Here is a 20,338-nt window from a genome sequence, read left to right as displayed (position 1 = left end):
TTTTTTTTTTTAATTCCGCAAACCTTATCAATACTATTATTAAAGAACGAAATGGTAATTATTCTATTTACGTATATTTTATCATTACAACAATTACTCGACTATCGTTTATCGTAAGCAAAAGCTACGGATCGACGTTTATCTTTGTTTTTTTTTGATTCACGGTTTTCTAATGGATACTATTTTTGCACGATAAACAGACAGTCACAGATTATAAATGAATCAACAATACGCCTAATCACATGTAAAATATAAATCAATCCAAAAATAGACCAAGTAAGATAGTAAACGCGGATAATCCACATAAGGACAAGAGAACGAGTCTGCACCATGTAAACGCGTCCTTAGCTTGTTTTAACTCTCAAATAAGGTGGTTTGTGTATCTTCTGTTAGTAACACTATCTGGCTAACGGTAAGGTTAGTATACTGGTATAGTCCATCGTTATCATCAATTCAGGCGGAGACCGTCCACAGCTGAACATCGATTTACCTTGTAGATTTCCAGTAGAACCGGTAGGAAGCGACATATATCCAGCGCCATCTAACGACCCTAACAAGGACTTCTGTCCATTTGTGGCCGTTCTACGGTACAGTTTACACAAATTGCGAGCAAGTCGAAAAATTTCGACGATGGTTCCTCCACGACGTCACTGTTGGTGTTAGGTATAATATACTAGAAAATATAAACGAACAAAATAAAACGAAACATAAGTCGAAAATTAGTTTATTTCATATCTTTGATACATTCGTTGTTCATAATATTAACATTTATTAACACGAAATATTATTTTCATTTAAATAAATACCTGCAAAGCCATGACGACACACAGAAATAAATATCTAAAAATAAATTAACAATATCATATTCAGTCTATAAAATAATTAAAAGTAAAAACTTACACCACAAAATGGCCGACAAATCTTTGCTTCATAATCTTCGGCGATTTTACAGTATGCTGATATTTTATTATGTTATTTATTTAAATTGATAGAGAATATATCAAATTAAATAAAATCTATTTCATAAATTAAAAGAGAACGTAGTTATTAAAATTAATTTAAAACTTAATCCTCATAAAATAATTTAAATCTTTTGTATTACAAAATAAAGTCTTTAAAAGAACTTTTTTTATTACAAATGTTAATTCTATTTAGGACAGCCATAATAAGAATTTTCGTTGTTATACTTATTTTAAATGCAGCTTATAAAATAAAATCTAAATGCATTTGTGATGTCTACATTATAACAAAGACGGCATTGTGGAAAGATTTGTGTGATAGAGTGAATGGATCAAGATCTAGAGGTCGGCTTACGATGGAGGTAATGGATGAGGGTCCTCATGAAATAGGCGTTGAATCAAAGTGCCTTAAAGAGATAAACAAAGAAGAAATGATGGAATGTAGACCACATTTTACATATTCACCCTAAAATTATAGTCACTTAAGGAAAGCAATCTGTAAAAACTATTTTAGAACTTTCCATTAAGAAGTTATTGTTTAAAATATCCTACATTTATTTTTCTTTTGAAATGTACAAGTCCTTAGTTTTATTTAGTCACATTCAAATAGCGTTGAAAGTTATGTATAGATGTAAAGGTTAGTCTACCACATTGCAAAACATCTTCACCCCAAACATTTTAACCAAAATAATATTTTGCCTCAATTTGTTTCACACTGTAACACGTGTACAGCTTGCAAAGGTATAGCGTGTAATAAATTAAAGATTAAAACATAGGGTCGGGCTTGCAAACGCATCCAGACTCAACCAATACGTAGTCCTGACCGGTAAGTGTCACAGGTCCGAGGGGCAACACTAGAAACAAATAAGGCACGTAAGTCTGCGTGCACGTGCCCCGGAGTAGAGAGCACTCGCTTGTTCTGGAAACAAAAAATAAAAATGTCATACAGAAGTCTAGATAAACATAAAAAAACGCGAAATTGTTTTCCTGTGTGAGTGATTGGTGTAAGGTGTTAAACGGTGAATGTATAGGTCATTAGTCAGCAAAAAGCTTAAAGATTATATCCCTGATTCCCATCATCCTGTATAATAAAGTGATCGTTTTTAAATATATTACATTGATATATTTTTCTAAAGGAATACGGCAGGCCAGTTACTTCTGGCAGTACAAAGTCTGCAGGGACAGGTAGTAAACAATAATTACTTTAAAAAATAGTGATCCGAATTTTGAATACGCTTTTTCTGACTATATCTCCATTACATTATTTATTGTTTCTGAAACCACTTTGCTTCATGACATATAAAACAAATCCACACACAACAACGGGTATGTGTTTAGATTTATCTTATATCATTTTCCAGTGAAAATTAGGAAAATTAAAAATATGATTTATTCTTATTGGACAGTTTTTGATTTGGGATATAATTATTTATTTTACCTGTAGTTCGGTACTAGGCATATTGAATACAGCTTATTGGGGTAGAATACTACTTTTATAAGATGTAGAGACAATTTAAAATCTTTTGGTCATTGGCAAATTTGCATGACACAAACAGTAAAAAACGTATAGGGGCAAAATTAGGTCATCATCAGCGCATCGAAAAGGGGAATTCTACAGAAATAACATTTTTCAATTGCGTCGATATAAATACGGAAGAATTCTTAGGCAGAATCCCACAAACGTTTAGCGCTGGACAGTCAATGCGCATTAATACAGATACCAAAGGTAATAAGGAAGAATAAAACAAGAAAATCGCAACCTTCGCTATTAAAGTTTATAGAAAAAAGCCAAAGATGTTATGAAAGATGAAATACTTACTCGCAAACTTCAAAAACGACCTGCTGTAATAGATCAGGGAACTTCTGTACGATAGTAACCGGTTGTCCTGATGTAAGAGAGACGCCGTACATCGGTGCAGTGGTGTTGTACCTCGTGCGGCAGAGGCGAGTGCTGCCACAGGCGCTGGGGTTACCAGGCGACATACCAGGAGGCAAGTTACTGGCCCTCGCTGGAAATTATAATCACAAATTATTTATAAAATCATTAGGTCTGTTAAAAGCTATCAGTCTAAAAAATAGTTTACTTAGCCCTGAAATCGTTAGGAGTCTAGAAAACCTTATATCTAACAACACTAGAAACTATTTTAACTAACAGCTGAGCATCTATCACGGATGTAGACGAAATAATATGACTCCATAATTGCTTAAAATTTTTTCATAAAATAAAATTACAAAGCTCCTCGAAAAATACTAGTGATTAAAACATTCTGTGTTGTAGTAATTATTTTGAGTGATATACATGGAAATGAATTGCTTTAACTGCTCCAGTAAGCAATTTCGTCGATATTAAGTTGAGGTGTTCTTTGTTACTTTACGGGAGGCCAGTTTGATATGTCTGAAATTGGGTTCTTCTGGCATTTTTTGTAATACACAAATTATCAGTATAAGAGTCTCAAAATAGAAATTAAATTGAATTAATAAATAAATAACAAACAAAAATTTCAATAACAATAGCAAAGGGCTTTGTACTGCGTTAAGGAGCGGTAATTTAATTTGAATAAGTGAAAGTAAACCGACGCATGTTGATCCGTATAACCGTCTATTTATAAACAAATATGTATGGTATGCTATCTTTTTTGGCTTTATTATAGTTTGGAACAACTATGATTTCAAATGCCAACGATGTTTTGTATAACTTTTGCATTTTTGAAATGTTTATGAAGATTTAGACTAAACCAAGAAAAAATAGGAAATCTGATATGTTTATTCACAGTACTTCTAGGGCTGTAAATCTCCTTGAGAAAGAAATCAATATTTTTATTGGCCTTAAAATATGATACATTCATATTTTTACGTTTACAATAAATTCAAAAAATAGGGTACGTTCATAGTGTATTTACAAGGTGCTGTGAAAAACTGGCTGTACCAAAGTTTCGTCTGCAAAAAGTCTATCTCTTTTGTAAACGGAATCAGATTTTTTTTATAAAATTACGAATACATTATTGGACTACCATTTACAAAATTCTAAGCGCATAATAAAAGTAAATTGATGAAAAAGGCTTATTGTTCAATAAACGAATATTTAAATGACAAGAATTCTTGGCAATGATGTTGCTTGATTATTTTGATATCATTTCAGTTGTATTTGATAATGTATTTTGTATAAACCTGTATTGTTAAACTTTATTAAAAGCTGTGTTGTTATGGAGTTTCTTCCTGCTATTTCTCCAGAACTATAACACCTAGCGAAGCAGAGTAGATAGAAAAATAAAATAGATTAAAAATAATTACGAATAAATTGACGATCAATAAGAGTTCCAATGTTGAATGAATGAATTTCATCATCTTCGTCGTCATCATCACTACATGAAGATTTCATAACAATCATTTATACTAACAGAAAGAATGTTATCACTAAATCGCAATTAACACGTTACAGTGTCGACCAAACACGTTTTCCTAAAGACATCTCCGGCCTTTTCAATGTGATGTCTGAACTGTTTACTGTTCAATGTATAGTCTGCACTCTCTTACTGATGTTAAATGATAATAAAGAAGAAAATGAATTGCTATGACTACTTTATTAAGTATAATTATGGAAGTGATTACAAAAGATAACCCGTTTGTGTATTGTGTAGACTCGTCTCATATCAATATGACTTTGGAACTATCGTAACTTTAAGGAATGCCGCCACTGTATATATTATACCCGTATGATGTACTGAAGTGTTCACCTTATTGGACAAGAATAATAATAAATAACGCGTTGAAGCAAATGACAACTAACAAAAAAAAGTTTGTAAAAAACCCAGAGCTATTATTTAAATCAATCTTGTATTACTTAGACATAAAAATAAAATTAAAATACAATAAACCATTACCGTCGTCATCCTGCAGTGAAAGCTACCTATGAATCACAATACTATATGTGTTATGATTAATTCATTGTTTGGCCTAAATACTCGTAACTAGTAAGAAATATAGAAAACTACGATTAAAATTTTATTGTTTGTATTAAACTAGGTAGTAATAACCTAAAGTACTTTAAATTCAAGTAAATGAATGTTTTATGATGAGTTAGAAAAATTAGTTTTTCTAAAACCGATGCGGAAGATGAGTTGGTTGATTTATGTACGTCAATGCTTTTTATAACAGTGTTACTTATGACAGTGTTATGGTACGCTATGTTTTGTAACGGAACATTATGTTAACCACAGCATTTATGCTCATTACCTTGTTATCCTAGATTAAAAGTATATTTAGGCCAGTAATTTCTCTAATTGTAACGTCGGTTTCGTTCACTGTAGCGGCATTAATTGATTCCTTTATTTATTATATTTACCAACCCGGCCGCTCTTGTAATTTCATAAAATCAATTATTGATAACTAAATAAATATTCTGGCAAAATTAAGCTTAGTGCACTCGGCGAAAGTAATTTTTCTACCAAAGTTCAAGTCTCTAAGCCCTATGGTTCCTAATTTTTCGTGTTGAGCCAATATGCATAGGTAATCTCCTCAAAAGTTACCAATAGAAACATTTGCATTTATAACTTATAAGTTTAACCTAAATTACTAAACAAAAAATATTACTCTATTTTTAATATCGCAACTCTGTCAATTTATAGAATCTTTTTATTATAACTTGTAACGTTTTTGCTATCGCCGTGCCCTAGATCGAAACTTGAGGCTTTCTCTTTACTTGTAATATCTTTAGACTTTTACCAGTACGACTAAGTATGACCACTTCTAACTGTCGTCAGACGATAAACGACATCGTTTGGATCGACGCCCAACTACTGGTAACGAGGCAGTATAATTAAGTCGACATGGGTAACAAGCTAACTCTCGTTTCTTATGTGCGAAAATGTATGTCTCTTACCCTTGTAAGTAGCCCGTATAAAGTTAATTATTTTATTAAACAGGCGAAAATGTAACAAAAATGTTATATAATTACTTAATATATTATATTTTCTATCCTTTTTATATTGTCTATCCTTCTTTTCCTCAATTTCGTTCATTCATTCATTCATCCATGTCGCCATAATGATTGGTCTTGCACTGCCCGTATCAGCCTCCTTTCCGCGACCTTATGTATTGTGATCAATTTGATTCACTGTAATATTATCGTAGGCACCTTTAGGGGGGCTTGCAGTGGATGCCTATCGGTCAACGTGATGGTGATAATGATACGATAAATATACAAAAAACAGATTCAATATTTTTTAAATGCTCTCTTACCCGTTCGATTCCCGTTTTGTACTTTCACCGGACCTTCACCGTAACCGACGTGCGCTTCTAACAGTGCTCTCCTCATCACAGTTGGGTCTAATGTCCTCAACCCACGTCCTTGTCTGTTGGACTGGCTCCATGGTCCAGATTTTAATGCTCTGTTCACGAGATGTCTGAAAAGATGAACCGTTTTTGAAAGGTTACATTAAAAACTTCCTAATTACAATGTTTTCCGGTGAACAAACCAACATTAATATACGAGTATATATATATATATATATATATATATATATATATATATATATATATATATATATATATATATATATTACCGGGGTACACAAAGTCGGCATTAATTACCGATGTATCAGATGTTCCACTTTACTAACTATAGTTTTCACAACAATCACCCGCCGATTTGTTCGAAGATAGTAGTTGTCAAAAGTTAAGACTAATTTTGTTTTTATATCAATCGGAATATGAAAATTTCAGGTACATTTTACCGACGTTGTATGCCGCGTTAATAGGTTTTATTTGAAATGGTTTTACAATTTTAAGATAAATTTTCACGACTTTTGTAAATTATTTAACCGTTAAAGTTTAAGTGGGAAATATTCCTCTAACTCTGTTACTGACAGATGGTAAGTTTTACCGAAGCGTGAAGTTTTCCATCAAGCGAGGATCAGAAACTGACCTGTTAACTTTGACCAACAGGTGACAGATTTATTTTTAAAAATTACTAAAGACACTTTCACTTTCTAAATGACTTACTTCAACGGGTCAATGTAAACACCGCTTTCTAAGTTGCAAATATGTAATAGTTCAAGAGCTGTGGCTCGGTCAAGTGCATCACTTTTTTTATACCGCGAATTAACTTTGTTATAATTAATTACAAATAAAATTTACTGATACGTTTTTTGATTAAAATATTAGTGTTCATTTTTAAATATGTATATATAGTGCTTCATTAATGTGAAATACTAGCCTATATTTATAAGGTCTTTAGTCATATAACGATTAAAATTTACGTCCCGTATATAAAGGAACGTAATAATCATTTATAAATTTAAACTGCGTTTCCACTAAAGATGTGCGACGATACGTAACTCTACGCATCAATGAGTTAATTAAGAAGCAATATAGTTACTCCATTTAGCGACTTTCGCTAGGCGTATTAGTAAATGCTATGTTTCTATTTGTTCTTATGTACGCATATCCCACACTTCACACTCTCAGACATCACTATAGGGTACATAGCCATATACATTTATTTTGGTCAATGTATTTAATTCAGCAGACGATATTTGTTGCCAAAATACTCATAGCCCAATCGCATTATACGAACCAGATTACATGAACTAATACAATACATCAAATAATCTAACAATGTGCAATGATATAACACAATTCATCTTAGGGAGCTGTGTTTTATAAACCTATTAAAATTGTTTACAATATCTTCTTTCGTTTAAGGTTTGTGTATAAACGTTGTTCAAATTATTACGTCTTATCTTATTATATAATAGATATATCTATTTGTTTGTATCGATTTGTTTTTCTTTGACAAATGTTTGCTTGTATTTATAACTTCACTGGGTTGAAGCTAAAGGGCTGAAGGCCCTGCGCTCGAAGGTGCTTCGCTCGAAGGCTCCTTAGGGAGATAGAGAGCATCTGTTTCATTGTTTAGGTGTTTTTAGATATACTAATGCATTCAGTAGGTGCCAGGGGATTCTAAAACTACTCAGTACAACGATCGCAGCGGTAAGCCGTTGTAAGCCTCTGACATACACAATACGTCGTGTTAATAAAATTAAATTCAGTAGCCGCTAGAAAAGACTAATGCTACTCAAGCTCCTTATGGATATGTATTATTGTTTTGTTGTTCAGATGTTATTTTTGATATTCCAATGCATTCAGTGGCAGCCGGGGGGAGTCCAATGGTATCCAGTGAACAGGTCGCAGTAGAAAGTCGGTCAAAGCTGTCGCCTAAACATATCCTTTTCAATTCTTCATAGTAAAATGGAATTCAGTGGTTACCAGGGAAGTAGAGCGCTACTGTAAGTAAACCTGTCGCTGTTCCAATGAAAAAGAAGTCAAGGGTCGCCAATGTTTTGGAATTTTCCACAGAGGAATTAAAAGACTCCCCCTTCACAGCCGCGAAAAAATCTTGGCCGTTGCTTGAAGATGAGTTGGCTCTATTGGTTGAAATTATCTGGTTATAAATAACACAATAATTTCAATTGATTTAGCATATGTAGACATATCTTGTGCACTAAGTAAATAATCACTATGTAGCGGAAAATTGAGTAAAGTTAGTTCCGCTTCGCAATTACAGAGACTTAATAACAGCAATTTTGAAATTATGTTGTAAATGCTAAAAACAAGAGATGCCCCGAGTTCACGGCTTTGTGTGAAGTTTCCCACGTAACGCAGAGACGCGCGTATCTCAAGGGTTCAAAGTCATTAACGGTTATCACACTTTTTACGTTGAGTTGAGTGACCGTATCCTTTGTACTGCGAAACTCAAAATTGATGCAAAAGATAACACAGTTTATTTGTTTATGTAGAAAGAAAATACTTCTTTGTTTTATTTTAAATTAAGAAGATAGTTCTTATTTTTTTACGAATAACGATACTATCAATTTTTAAAAGATATAGGATCTTTTAATATAAAAATATCTAATCGTATCACTACCATATCAGCTTTAAAACGTCCACAGTTTGACATAGAACAACTCTTCAGGTTGTCTATGGGACCGGGGGTAAGGGGTCTGCTCTGAACGACCTCAACAAGATCGTCTGTCTACCTTGTGGGTGGACCTCCTACCCTGCGCTTGCCATTCCAGGGTCTCTAATCAAGAACCTTAAGATTCTAGCATCCGTCTCTTTCGCGCTATATGGCTAACGAATCACCTCATTATTTGACCTCGTAGAGTTATTAAAGACAATTCTCTTCGTGGCTCATTGAGCGACTATGAGCTTATGAACAATGTATACTATGTAAATAATTAACTTATAATGAATTTAATAGTATTAGACGTACACTAAAAATATATAATAAATAGTATAATGCATCAATATACGCAAACTACTGTGACTTAAATTATGACAAGCTCATACATGACAGGCTCAATTAAATTATAAAATACCAAATACAACTTGCTTAATAAAAAATTAATTCATAATATATACTCAATGTAATTATAGTTATAATGTATACTCAACATATATTTCAAATACAAAGTACACTCAACAGAAATGTTGAATATAATGTAGGAAATACCTACGTCGTATCCCTCAATACTAAGGGATAGGGATCCTTTTAACAAAATCGCGTGTGTATTGCTTCGGCTGCTGTGGTATCGAGTGTGGTTCGGGCCTGGTTGAACCAGCGTACTGTTCTATGGCGTCGTAAGGTTGACCATAATGTATCAATATAAATAGATATTATGTACTCAAAATAAAAAAAAATCATAAGTTACCGTGGATATGGTGAGCCATCAGGACCGGGACAGTCTGAGCCTTGAAGTGCATCGCCCCAAGCGTACTTCAACGTGGGACCGCATTCTGTCGCTAGACAGCCTGCCAAAAGTGTCTGAAATTTAAAGAAATCTTATAAAACCTCCATATATTAATATTTAAGGATTTTATATTTAGGGTAGTTTAACTAAATATATTATGAATAAAAGAAATCACGACTAATAACTTTAAAGTTAAGTGAAATAAAATTAACAGATAAAGGCCTAAGATCTATTATGTTAGAGTCTATGTCGTGACGTATCAAGACCTAAATGAGTTGATATTGATAACGATGATATGTTCGGAATGAAGAACGACAACCGCTAAGGATTTTAAATTGAATAAAAGCAAATTGCATACATAACAAATAGTAATTTAATAGCCAATCGAAGCTCTGATATTTTATATGCCGTTGGAGTCAATCTATTGAAATTAAAATCTTCAATTATGGTGAAATCCAGCTAAAATTTACGCGCAAGCTACATGAGGGACAAACGGAAAAAATACACAATATCAACAAAGATATTTATGTAAAAAATCGTTGCAAATAAAGATAACATCATTATTAACTGAAACAACTCAGGATTTGTACACTTCGGCAAAAAATGGTCTTATGAAAATTTAACATCATAAAAACAATCATATTTTGCAAAAATATCTGGTAGATGAACTCAAAGTTAAACTGGCAACCCTGAAGTAATTGTTAACAATTAAGAAACGCACCATTATCAAGATGGCGGTGTAAGAGGTTGAATAACTAAAGAAGGTAATTTCACTAAAGTAACAGAGGAGCATTAAGTCTTATTTATAAGATGACATAGCATGTTTTTGCGTTGGTAACGACTGCTATAATAATGGATTTAATGATGATGAACTGGAATTAACGGTTCTGTACTGCCTGACCCTTAAGTGCACTGACTTCTTGTTTACGTCTTCTCAATCATAAAACAAACATGTAATAAAGTTTTTATTGCAAATTGCAGCCGGAAGCTTCGGACTTAATCTAATCCCTAGATTTATTACAACAATTTATTTATAGGTACATAAACAAGACCTAAGTATTCAAATGTTAAACGTAAAACTTGCGAACGACCAATTAAATGTTTTTATGGAATTTCGCTTAGACTTATGGAAGGTTCCGTAGAAGAAAAGATAGATTAATTGGGAGAAACCAAAAAACCTGTTCTTTACTTGTCCAAGACTTTACGTCAAATGAAAGTAAAAAATGGGACATAGGTAAGGGGACGCATAAAAATATTATGTACCATAACGCAATACAGTAAACATACATAAACATTATAAATTAAATCTAGCAGTGAAAGAAAGAGAAAACATTTGAAGTGATCAATGTGGAATGCGATATATTTTTCTTTTAGACTGTGACAAATCAATGGCAGTACGAAGTTTATTAAGACAGAAAATATAATTATAAAAAAGTAAATAAATAATACAGAAAAATAAACATCATCGTCATCTCTGACGTCAGTAGTCCACAGCTGGACATGAGCCTCCCCTGCAGACTTCCAATAGAACTGCCAAATATATCCAACGTCTAAAAGTAATAGTCTATTTGTAAAGAAATATGACTTAGGATCGTATATCGTAATTTGGACTCCCGGTGGTCACACACTGCTTAAATTATAAAACGGACAATGCTCATAAACAATGAAGGAAAACATTGCGTTCAAATATATAAATCCCAGGATTAAAAATGCTTCTTTAAAAGCTTTTATACACTGGGAACATTATATTTAAATGTTTTCATAATTAATGTTCCAGCTTATACCTCAAACCTATTTATTTGATTTCGAAAGGATATCTCATTTCATGCGAGATACATTGTACTTTTCCGCGATTGCATATATATTACATCGGATTAAGCAAGTACATCTAGTAGGTAGGCCTCTCACCAGATGAACTGACGACATAATTAAAGTCTATGCCCTGTAGCTGTCTACCCGCTGACATGACGGTGTTGATGAAGCAAAGCCTCACGGAACGGTGTTCCATGGCGGCGTATTGGATTCACACACAAATACTTTAACAGATAGATGATACATTGTTTGTTAGTTTTATATATAGTTAATTCTTAAATTTACTCGAGTATCACTCTAGAAATAAAACATTAAAAAAATAGTTTTTCTATACAAAGAAAATATCATAAGTTAAATAAAAGTAGTATTTAAGCTAATATGCCGCTGGTCATTTTAGAACATACTCTTCCTTCTGAAAGAATATGCTTAAAGCCCACATAACTAAAGTGAACAAATACTACGAACTAGTCATCGAAATAACTGGAAAATTCTTAATGAATTTATACGCGATGAAAGAGACAGCAAGAGATACAAAAGCGAAGTCTTAGTTTAGCTAAGAGGAACCTGGGTGGTGTTGCCAACGCCAAGGTATTACAAGAAGGCCTCCCTATATCTGTTACGCGAGACATTCTTCCTACAACACAACACCTGGACTAAAGATAGATAAACTCATACTGAGTAACTACAGCATTTTTATGTTCCTGAATTTTTGGTTTTCGTCAACTTAGGAACCCATAATAAATGTTATTAAATCTAAAAACTAATAACACTGCAAGACTTCAAGATCCCGTGAACTTATTCTGCGTTGAGCGTAGTAATAACTATGACATATTCACCTCCAACATCTCACAAAAAATAAAATAAAACGCATTTATTTACATCGCAACAAAATTCATTACAATAGTTTCTTTTTATTTATGATAAGTTTGTTACATCGAAATACCTTTGATATAATTTAATTAAACATTATACGATTCTCTTGTAATAGGTCATATCTATGACAGTTAGCGGAACATAGAGTGCCACAAACTTAATACTTTTTTATTTTAAAAACCTAGATCTAATTCCATTATTATAAACAGTGTATAATTCCAAGGAACGTTCACCGAAGCGATATAAGAGCGGCCTCCCAATGCAGTAAAATAATAGTATGTATGTATGTAATAGTATATGGTATATGTGTATGTAATAGTATGTACCAGAGCGGCGACTCTCCCTTCGAGCTTCACTACTTTTAAAGAGATCTTAGGCCAGGCTCATTCAACGCCCTGTCACTTAAAAAAATAGGGTTTACCGTTTAAAGAAGGTCTTGCTCGTTTCATCAATGAAACCGGTGTATGCTTTTGTTTTAGATAAATGCTGCAAACTTAAAATCAAAATATCCTTCATTTAAATAGACTGTTACAATCACTTCCGAATAGTAAATCAACATAAAATGTCAATATTGCCAGTCCTACACGAATCTAACACTGACCTAGAAGACAGTTCTGCTGAGAAGTGCCTGCTAGAAACTCAATAGTTGCTCTTTTCAAATATAGTTTTACAATAAGTTCACGACAATAATAAGCTTACTCAGTTCCACAAAAATTGATTCCACACATAAACATCAGTATGTATGATAAAATTCGTACATAAAATATTAAAAAAAAATATTAAACAAAGCCAAAGAAAGACAGTAGTCAATAAAGCTTTTGCAAACTAACGGCGCAGTAATGATTTGTATTCGATACGTCCAACTATTTATTGATTGTCTTTATGCCAGCCGATAGTATGATAGTCTCGTTTATTTCATTTTGTTTTGGTACAATATAACAGTGAACATTATTCCATATAAAATATATGGTTTACGTTAGTACAATTTAAAATTACCTTTGCTTCTCACTCATATATATGACATGTGCAAAAAATATGCGACGATAGACGTATATGCTTTAATGAGTTATACATACACCATAACTCATTTGCTACCAATCATCGTATGATAATAATATAGTGAGAAAGCGATTTCTAAATTCGGATTACTACAAATTAATATCGATTATTTTTTACTATCTGTCCCTGCAGATATAGTACTACCAGAAGTTACTAGCCGGTCGTACTTCAGTAATAAAAAAAATATATAATGTCAACGTTCAACTATTCGATCGAAAAATAGATGGTTTTCACAGTATGTACCGTGTAGTTGATAACGTATTTATTATTCCTTCTGTAGTTGTAACAAATAAGTTATTAATGTTAGTTACTATGAATTATATTGTATTTATTCGATCGCAGCATCGTTAGATATACACAATGATCAGTTATATGAATAAAGGCTTTAAAAGGTTGAATGTTTGCTGTCAATTAGTGTGTAGGTGTACAAACCAATAAATGGTTACAGAAATATTGAATACCTTAATGATATGTGTATAGAAAGTAAACGCGTTTTAACATTTTAGATTGTTACAGACTGAAATTAATTGTTTATTAATATCTATCCCTGCGGTATTATTATTGCCAGAAGTTATTGCCCTATTGGCACTTAAATAGAAAAAATCAAATAAAAATAATCAATGCAACGTATTTCAGAGGGATCACTTTATACAAAGTGATTGGATGTAGGTGTTAAAACTTTTAGCTGACAAATGAGCTATACATTCACTCCTTTAAAACTATTATATATATAACCAATCACCCTGTATAGTTATGTAGTTAAAACGATCGTTCGGCGCACGAATTCGCCGACGACGTGAGCGTCCGTTACGGTATGTGTGCCGTGGCCGAATGACACAGTTCCCGCAAGCGAGCAGCAAACAAAACCTGTCCTTTCTTGTTCAAAGTTTACGCATCCATTGCTGTAGTTTCACGATTATCTTGTTTCATAGCGGTACGCCGAGGAGAAATGAACGAGTCATCGTTGTAAAAACGTGACGGGCGTTATTATTTCATATTTTCTAATGGATTTATTGGATCGACTGCGATAGTAAAAAGTAGCTTCATTGTCATCGTTATGAGAATAAAGATAATGATTAATTTTCCAAAACAACTTTCTTGTCGGCAAGACCGCGATATAAAATCGCGTCATAGTTAAAAATGATTCATTGTATGATATGTGTTTCCATTTGACTTGCACTGCTGCCGAAGTGGCATTTGCAGATTTGGAGCTTCAAATACCACTTCGGCAGCGAGGAGACAGAGCACTTAGTCTAAAATTTCTTTTGAGGTGGCGTAGCTTAAAGACACATACTATAATTACACCTGATTGTTGGGCCGCTAAGCTCTTAGGTCCCTTCGGCGGACGCTCCATGCAGTGACAAAGTTCAAGGACCACCTCGAAAGTAATTTGGCATGAGCATTCACTCATTGATAATATTAGAAATAAACTTAATATTTCCATGTTATATAGAGCGTGGTTTAAACCTGGTCTCGTTGACGCCGAACTGTCGTCCATTTTTGTGATATTGACATAAACAATGAAAACGCGTGTAACAACAATGAGTGTATCAAAATTTAATGTTTCGACTTAAAACAATTTATGAACAGATTTATTGAAAACGTTCAATGCAGCCATATCTACTGTTTAACATAGATTTTTAATAAAACCGGTTGGAAGCCGTCTGCAACCAGCGTCCTCTGATGAGCTTAGAAATGACGTCTGTCCACGGTCAGGATGTTCTATGCTACGATTACCGACCCGTGGTCTCCACTCCAGAACCTTACAGCCACACCGATTATCTGTTGTAAGCATTATGTGGCTTGCCCACTACCAAGTCATCTTACTAAAGCTCTGGGCTGTGAACTACCCTTGATTATATTCACATCTCTACAATGCTGATCCGAGCTCGTAGATAAATTCTGAGCATAACTCTTCTCTACATGGCTCGTTGAGCGAATAAAAGATAGGAAATAAGACTCAAAGAGAATCTAAAAGCATTTAAATGAAATAAGTCGTGTTTGCGGAATTTATTTAATCAAACAGATTTATTTTTACGGCTCCGAAGACGAACTCAAACTTGATTCGGTAAATACCTCAAGCGAAAATAATGTATAACTTAAAACCTGAAGGTCTACATGCTTTGGAAATATTTTCAGAACGCATGGATATACATGAGGTCCGTTTTATTGAAAACCATACTTATAGAGCGATTTATGACACCTTTTACTTATTTTTCAACACTATTTCGATATTCACATCTTCTTCATAAGTAAATATCATCTATATAACGATTCACAATTAAATTTTTAGGACCAAAAGGGTTATAGTCTAGGAATATGGTAGGAATATTCCTTTAGCGGAATCGAAGTCACTTGAGAACAGATTTTATAAAATTCTACGCGCAAAAGGTTTGAGAGTGCATTGATAAATCAAGTGCATGGATTCGAACTAAAGCGTGTTATCGGAATAAAACTTACCTACATATTTTTTCGGCATGTTAAAATAACTAATAATGTTTTTTATACAACGGGGGGTAAATAGTTAAATACAAGGATTAAAGCATTGACATTTGCTGTCAAATAATCTGACATCGGACAAAAACTTTACGTCAGATATGTGCGGCGAATCGGAAACTCGCAGTAAAGAAAGTGGCAGGTCCGATTTCTGGGTCAAGTGTGTAACATGTCATTGAACTTAAGTTGAAAATGTTCACCTGACAATAGCGATGATGCTTTCGGTAATGCGAAATGAATTCGTATGCGTATAACTAATTAAACTTTCTTATCTCGGTCTCATTTATAAAATATATACAGGCAGATTGGAAAAAGGTGTAAAAGCTTTAAAGAAATTATTGCTTAGCTAGCTCATTTGTCAGCAAATAAGCTATGAATTGTATACATACGTTCCATAAATCTACGCCGGGTTGAAATTTATAAAAAATTATTCTAATAGAAAAGTAGTGCATAAATTCATTTACTTTATAATGAAACGAATTTCTAAAATGTAGGAATCTTTTTAAATAATTCCCTGATATCCATTATCTGATAGATACTACCTGCTCTACCACCCGAATAATTCTTGACGTTGATTTATGGGAAATCTTAATATCTGTTTGAAACGGGGAAATACAGTGTTTATGAAAAGATTTATTTTTTATCTTAGTTTAACAAGCGCAACGAAGGCGATGCTTTGGCTGTTGTATTTCAATATCGTTTATACCAATTATTTGTGAGTAGGGTGAATATTCAGCATAAACAAAATTATAGGACTTACCGTTCAAACTGTTCCGTTACATGGTCGCGAAATTTAGGCCGTAAGACAATATAAGTATATTAGCATGGACGTCTTAATAGCCGTTATTTTATGTATTACCGCTAATAAATTTTACATTGGTTTTGAAAAAATTGGAAATGGTTTTTATCTTTTAGTAATTGAGTTAATCGATAGATTATTTGTTAAACAAATGTTGATTATTTTTAAAACTTTAATCTTCAATATATAATTTACACTGTTTTAAATTCTATCGATTATAGTATAACATTTTTTTTAAATCTTATTCTTCACAATTTTATTACTTATTAAAAAGTAAACTATATTTTTTTATTAATTTGTCTGAATGCTTATGTTCAATTATGACATAGGTTCCTTAGAGTAATTATTAGGAAATGATTGTGCAGGTGTTTAAATTTTCGCCAATTTATCGATTTAAAAATTATGTAGTATGCTAGATTTTATGTTTTTATAGACATTTAAACAAAAACTACACGTCAGAAGAAAAAGCAATTCAAAGTTATGAATGAAAATTAAATTCAAAGTTAAAAGTAGTAAAAATTAATATATCTGTATAAGATATAAGAACATTATAATTATCTGCTATGGTCAGCGTAAACTTCTTAAATTTAACTTCTAAACACGCCGTCTACTGAGGAGAACTAACAAAAAACTCAGAAGGATTTCGTAATTGTTTTGATGACTGTATTAAAAAAAAAATAATTAAAATTAGAACAATTCATTTCCACACATTATTATCATACTCTGAAATAGTGATATGCCTTATGAGCCTGTGCTTAATTAATTTCTTGAGTTTACTAAAGGATATAGTTTATAGCGCCTCTTTATAGTTTGTAAAATAATAGAATTAAGCGCTACAGTAAGTAAAAATTCTGATGCACCCGCTTATTTTAGGTCTTATTTTATCAATTTTATGTTGGTCCAAACGCAATACGTGACAATAATGCCGGTTTCGAAAACGAATTCATTACCCATATCCTTATTGAATAACACCGTAAAAAAGAATTGGAATCCTATTTGGATGAGATTTTTTTTATGAATTATTATGTACTATGTTAAACCAGTGACTATAAAAATATATATATTTTGTTATTAAAAATATGTATGTATACGCATTACAGTACGTCACTTTAACATATAAAATGTTACTTCTTGTTATCATATTGACTTCATAAACCACGTCACCTTTATTTATTTATCTATATTGCATTTTATCCCGTTTGAAACATTAGAAAAGAGATCATAGAAGAACTAGAACCAAATCGAACTCGCTTATCAACTTAAAATACGCGGTACGAAACGTGACTTGATCTGAGAAGTGCCCAAAATAAACTCAATTAGTTTTTTTTGTGATCTCTTTCACAAATGTCCTTAATGTAATAGAATAATAGTTAATAGTGTTTCATCAATTAACTTTTTAAATTTAATGCGTCATAATTCAGAGGCATTACACGGGTGTTTAAATTAACTTTATGGAGCTTAGAGAAAAATAAAATAAGCCCGCTTTTACTTCTCGTAGTTACATTTTATTCGTCGTCATTTTTCTTCTCTTTTTCTTCTTTCATTGTTATGCACAGAGACAAAAATATTGGTTATAGACATAAAAGCTTTTAAGGGTTGTATAGGGAATGTGTAGTTAATCATTTGTCAGAAAAAGTTTTAAAAAATTTACACCTATTTTCTGTTGAAGTATTCTGTATTATCCTGTATAAATTACCCAGAAATAGGGTACATTAATTTATTTTTCGTATTGGAATGGACAATAACTTCTCGCAAAACAAAATCTACAGAGACAGATAACAATCTAAATTTTAAAAGCAATTCTTTTGCTACTTTATGGTATTTATTATTTACGAAGTCATTCTGAATAGAGTGGTGGTATATTGATTGACACCAAATAACCTATAAAATTTTCCCTTTAAAGTTTTTATACGTATCACCGATCAACCTGTATAGCATCACTTACTTGACTTTAATACAATTACAACTATAAATTTTGTCTAAGACGCTTTTAAGTGAACGTATTTTTTAATGATCTAAATAATGTAATGGTAATTTTAAACAAATCAAATTAACCTTTCGATCTCTATAATTTACCTAAACTTCAACGGATTAATCGATTTACTATAAAAGTGAAAATAGCATGAAAAGCGAGCGAAAGTGCATAGCGGATTCTTAAATTCATTGTATGAGAAGCACGTCTGTAGTGACATTTCGAATGCACAAATTCACAGTAGCGTCCGCAATGATACGTATTAGTATCAGGTTTAACAGCGAAAGTCTGGATTACACGATTTGACAAGTTTCACTGTTTCATTTATGACTTCGAATATATGACACATTGGCTTTCTTTTTTTAATTTCAATAATAATGTTAAACACATTTTGCTTTTTCAACCTTTAACATCCATTATTATTAAGCAGTAAAAAATCTTGCAGAAATCTTAAGACAGATATTTGATATTAATTCGTTTTATACCTTTTTACCTGAAAGTTAAATATTAAAAGAATGTATTTTTATCCACCAGCCCTGACAGACGTAATTCTGATAAAATTTATGAACCAAAATTATAAAAAAATAACGTTTAAAAATTAATCACTGTTTACTTAAGAATGCTTCATTTTAAATTAAATTATATCTATTATATAATTATATCAAAATTATATCAAACAACGATATTTAATCAAATTTAAAACGTTAGGAGTATCTTTGATATTATGAAAGAAGGCTTTAGCCCTTCAATTAATACGTTAAAAGTATATTTCCTTGAAGTGTCAAACATCGCAATTTCCTGCAACATTGAAAAGGTCTAAGTGGTTAGAGGAACAAACGTGAACTCGGTCAGCCACCTTCAACTAATGACACGTTAATGCGTTTAGACGGTTAAGATTGCCGCGAACATAACAGTAAAACTATGATAACTTCACCCACGGTTACATTTTTTTTTCCTATCTCCCTGTACGGTCTGCTCCGAATGCATAGGCAATGACTCAGTCAACCGTGCAGCGTTGAAGATCTTAACTGCTAACCGTCTATCATCTATCTGCTAATGCTGGATAATGAACTATTTTTATTGAACACTAACATTATTGCCATGCTTGACAAAGTACATGCCAAGAAATTATTAATTCAGAACTTATGTATTATAAATGAATATCATTCGATTTTTTCCTCTCTTCACGTATTTTATATTCAATAAATTAAAAAAAAATGAATAAAGGATATTTAACCGCGTTATATAAACACACATAATTTATGGAAGAATTTTAAAAGTAACAGTTTTCTTGTAAATTTTGATATTTAGATCAATTTTTTTATTGCTTGTGTTAATTACTTACCAAATAAAAATAGTAAGTTATACTTCTTGAGCACATTTTGTTTTAATTAAATGTCTTTTATTGCACTACAGTTAATTAATGGTTATGAGTTAATTCACTTCAAAATGCGAAACTATGTTCGTGTGTGAAAATGCCACATTCGCGCTATTGGAAGGGCGTGCGGTCGACGCACTGCCCGCGCAGACAACAAGTGGTGTTCATTATAACGGGAGTTCGGCTGGAACTCCTCGGTACGGGTGCCTACTTCCGCACCGATTTTACTCTTAAGCGATA

At 32.4% G+C, this 20,338-nt stretch overlaps 1 protein-coding gene across 1 annotated transcript; it reads right to left on the bottom strand.

Moving 5' to 3' along the window:
- Positions 1-1,532: 1,532 nt before the first annotated feature.
- Positions 1,533-20,252, bottom strand: LOC137931185 (uncharacterized). The gene is made up of 5 exons (XM_068774593.1): positions 20,066-20,252; positions 9,671-9,783; positions 6,198-6,361; positions 2,779-2,968; positions 1,533-1,878 (listed from the first exon to the last, which is right to left on the bottom strand). The coding sequence occupies exons 1-5, from the start codon at positions 20,099-20,101 to the stop codon at positions 1,725-1,727; spliced, it is 657 nt and encodes a 218-aa protein (XP_068630694.1). The 5' UTR covers positions 20,102-20,252; the 3' UTR covers positions 1,533-1,724.
- Between the last annotated feature and the right edge of the window lie 86 nt (positions 20,253-20,338).

The sequence above is a fragment of the Battus philenor genome, unplaced genomic scaffold, assembly GCF_028537555.1.
Source record: "Battus philenor isolate CCGP_79_NKW_IND1 unplaced genomic scaffold, ilBatPhil1.0.hap1 SCAF_7, whole genome shotgun sequence".
Lineage (NCBI taxonomy): Eukaryota > Metazoa > Arthropoda > Insecta > Lepidoptera > Papilionidae > Battus > Battus philenor.
The sequence above is the reverse complement of the archived record's forward strand: the minus strand, read 5'-3'. Positions and strand labels throughout refer to the sequence as shown.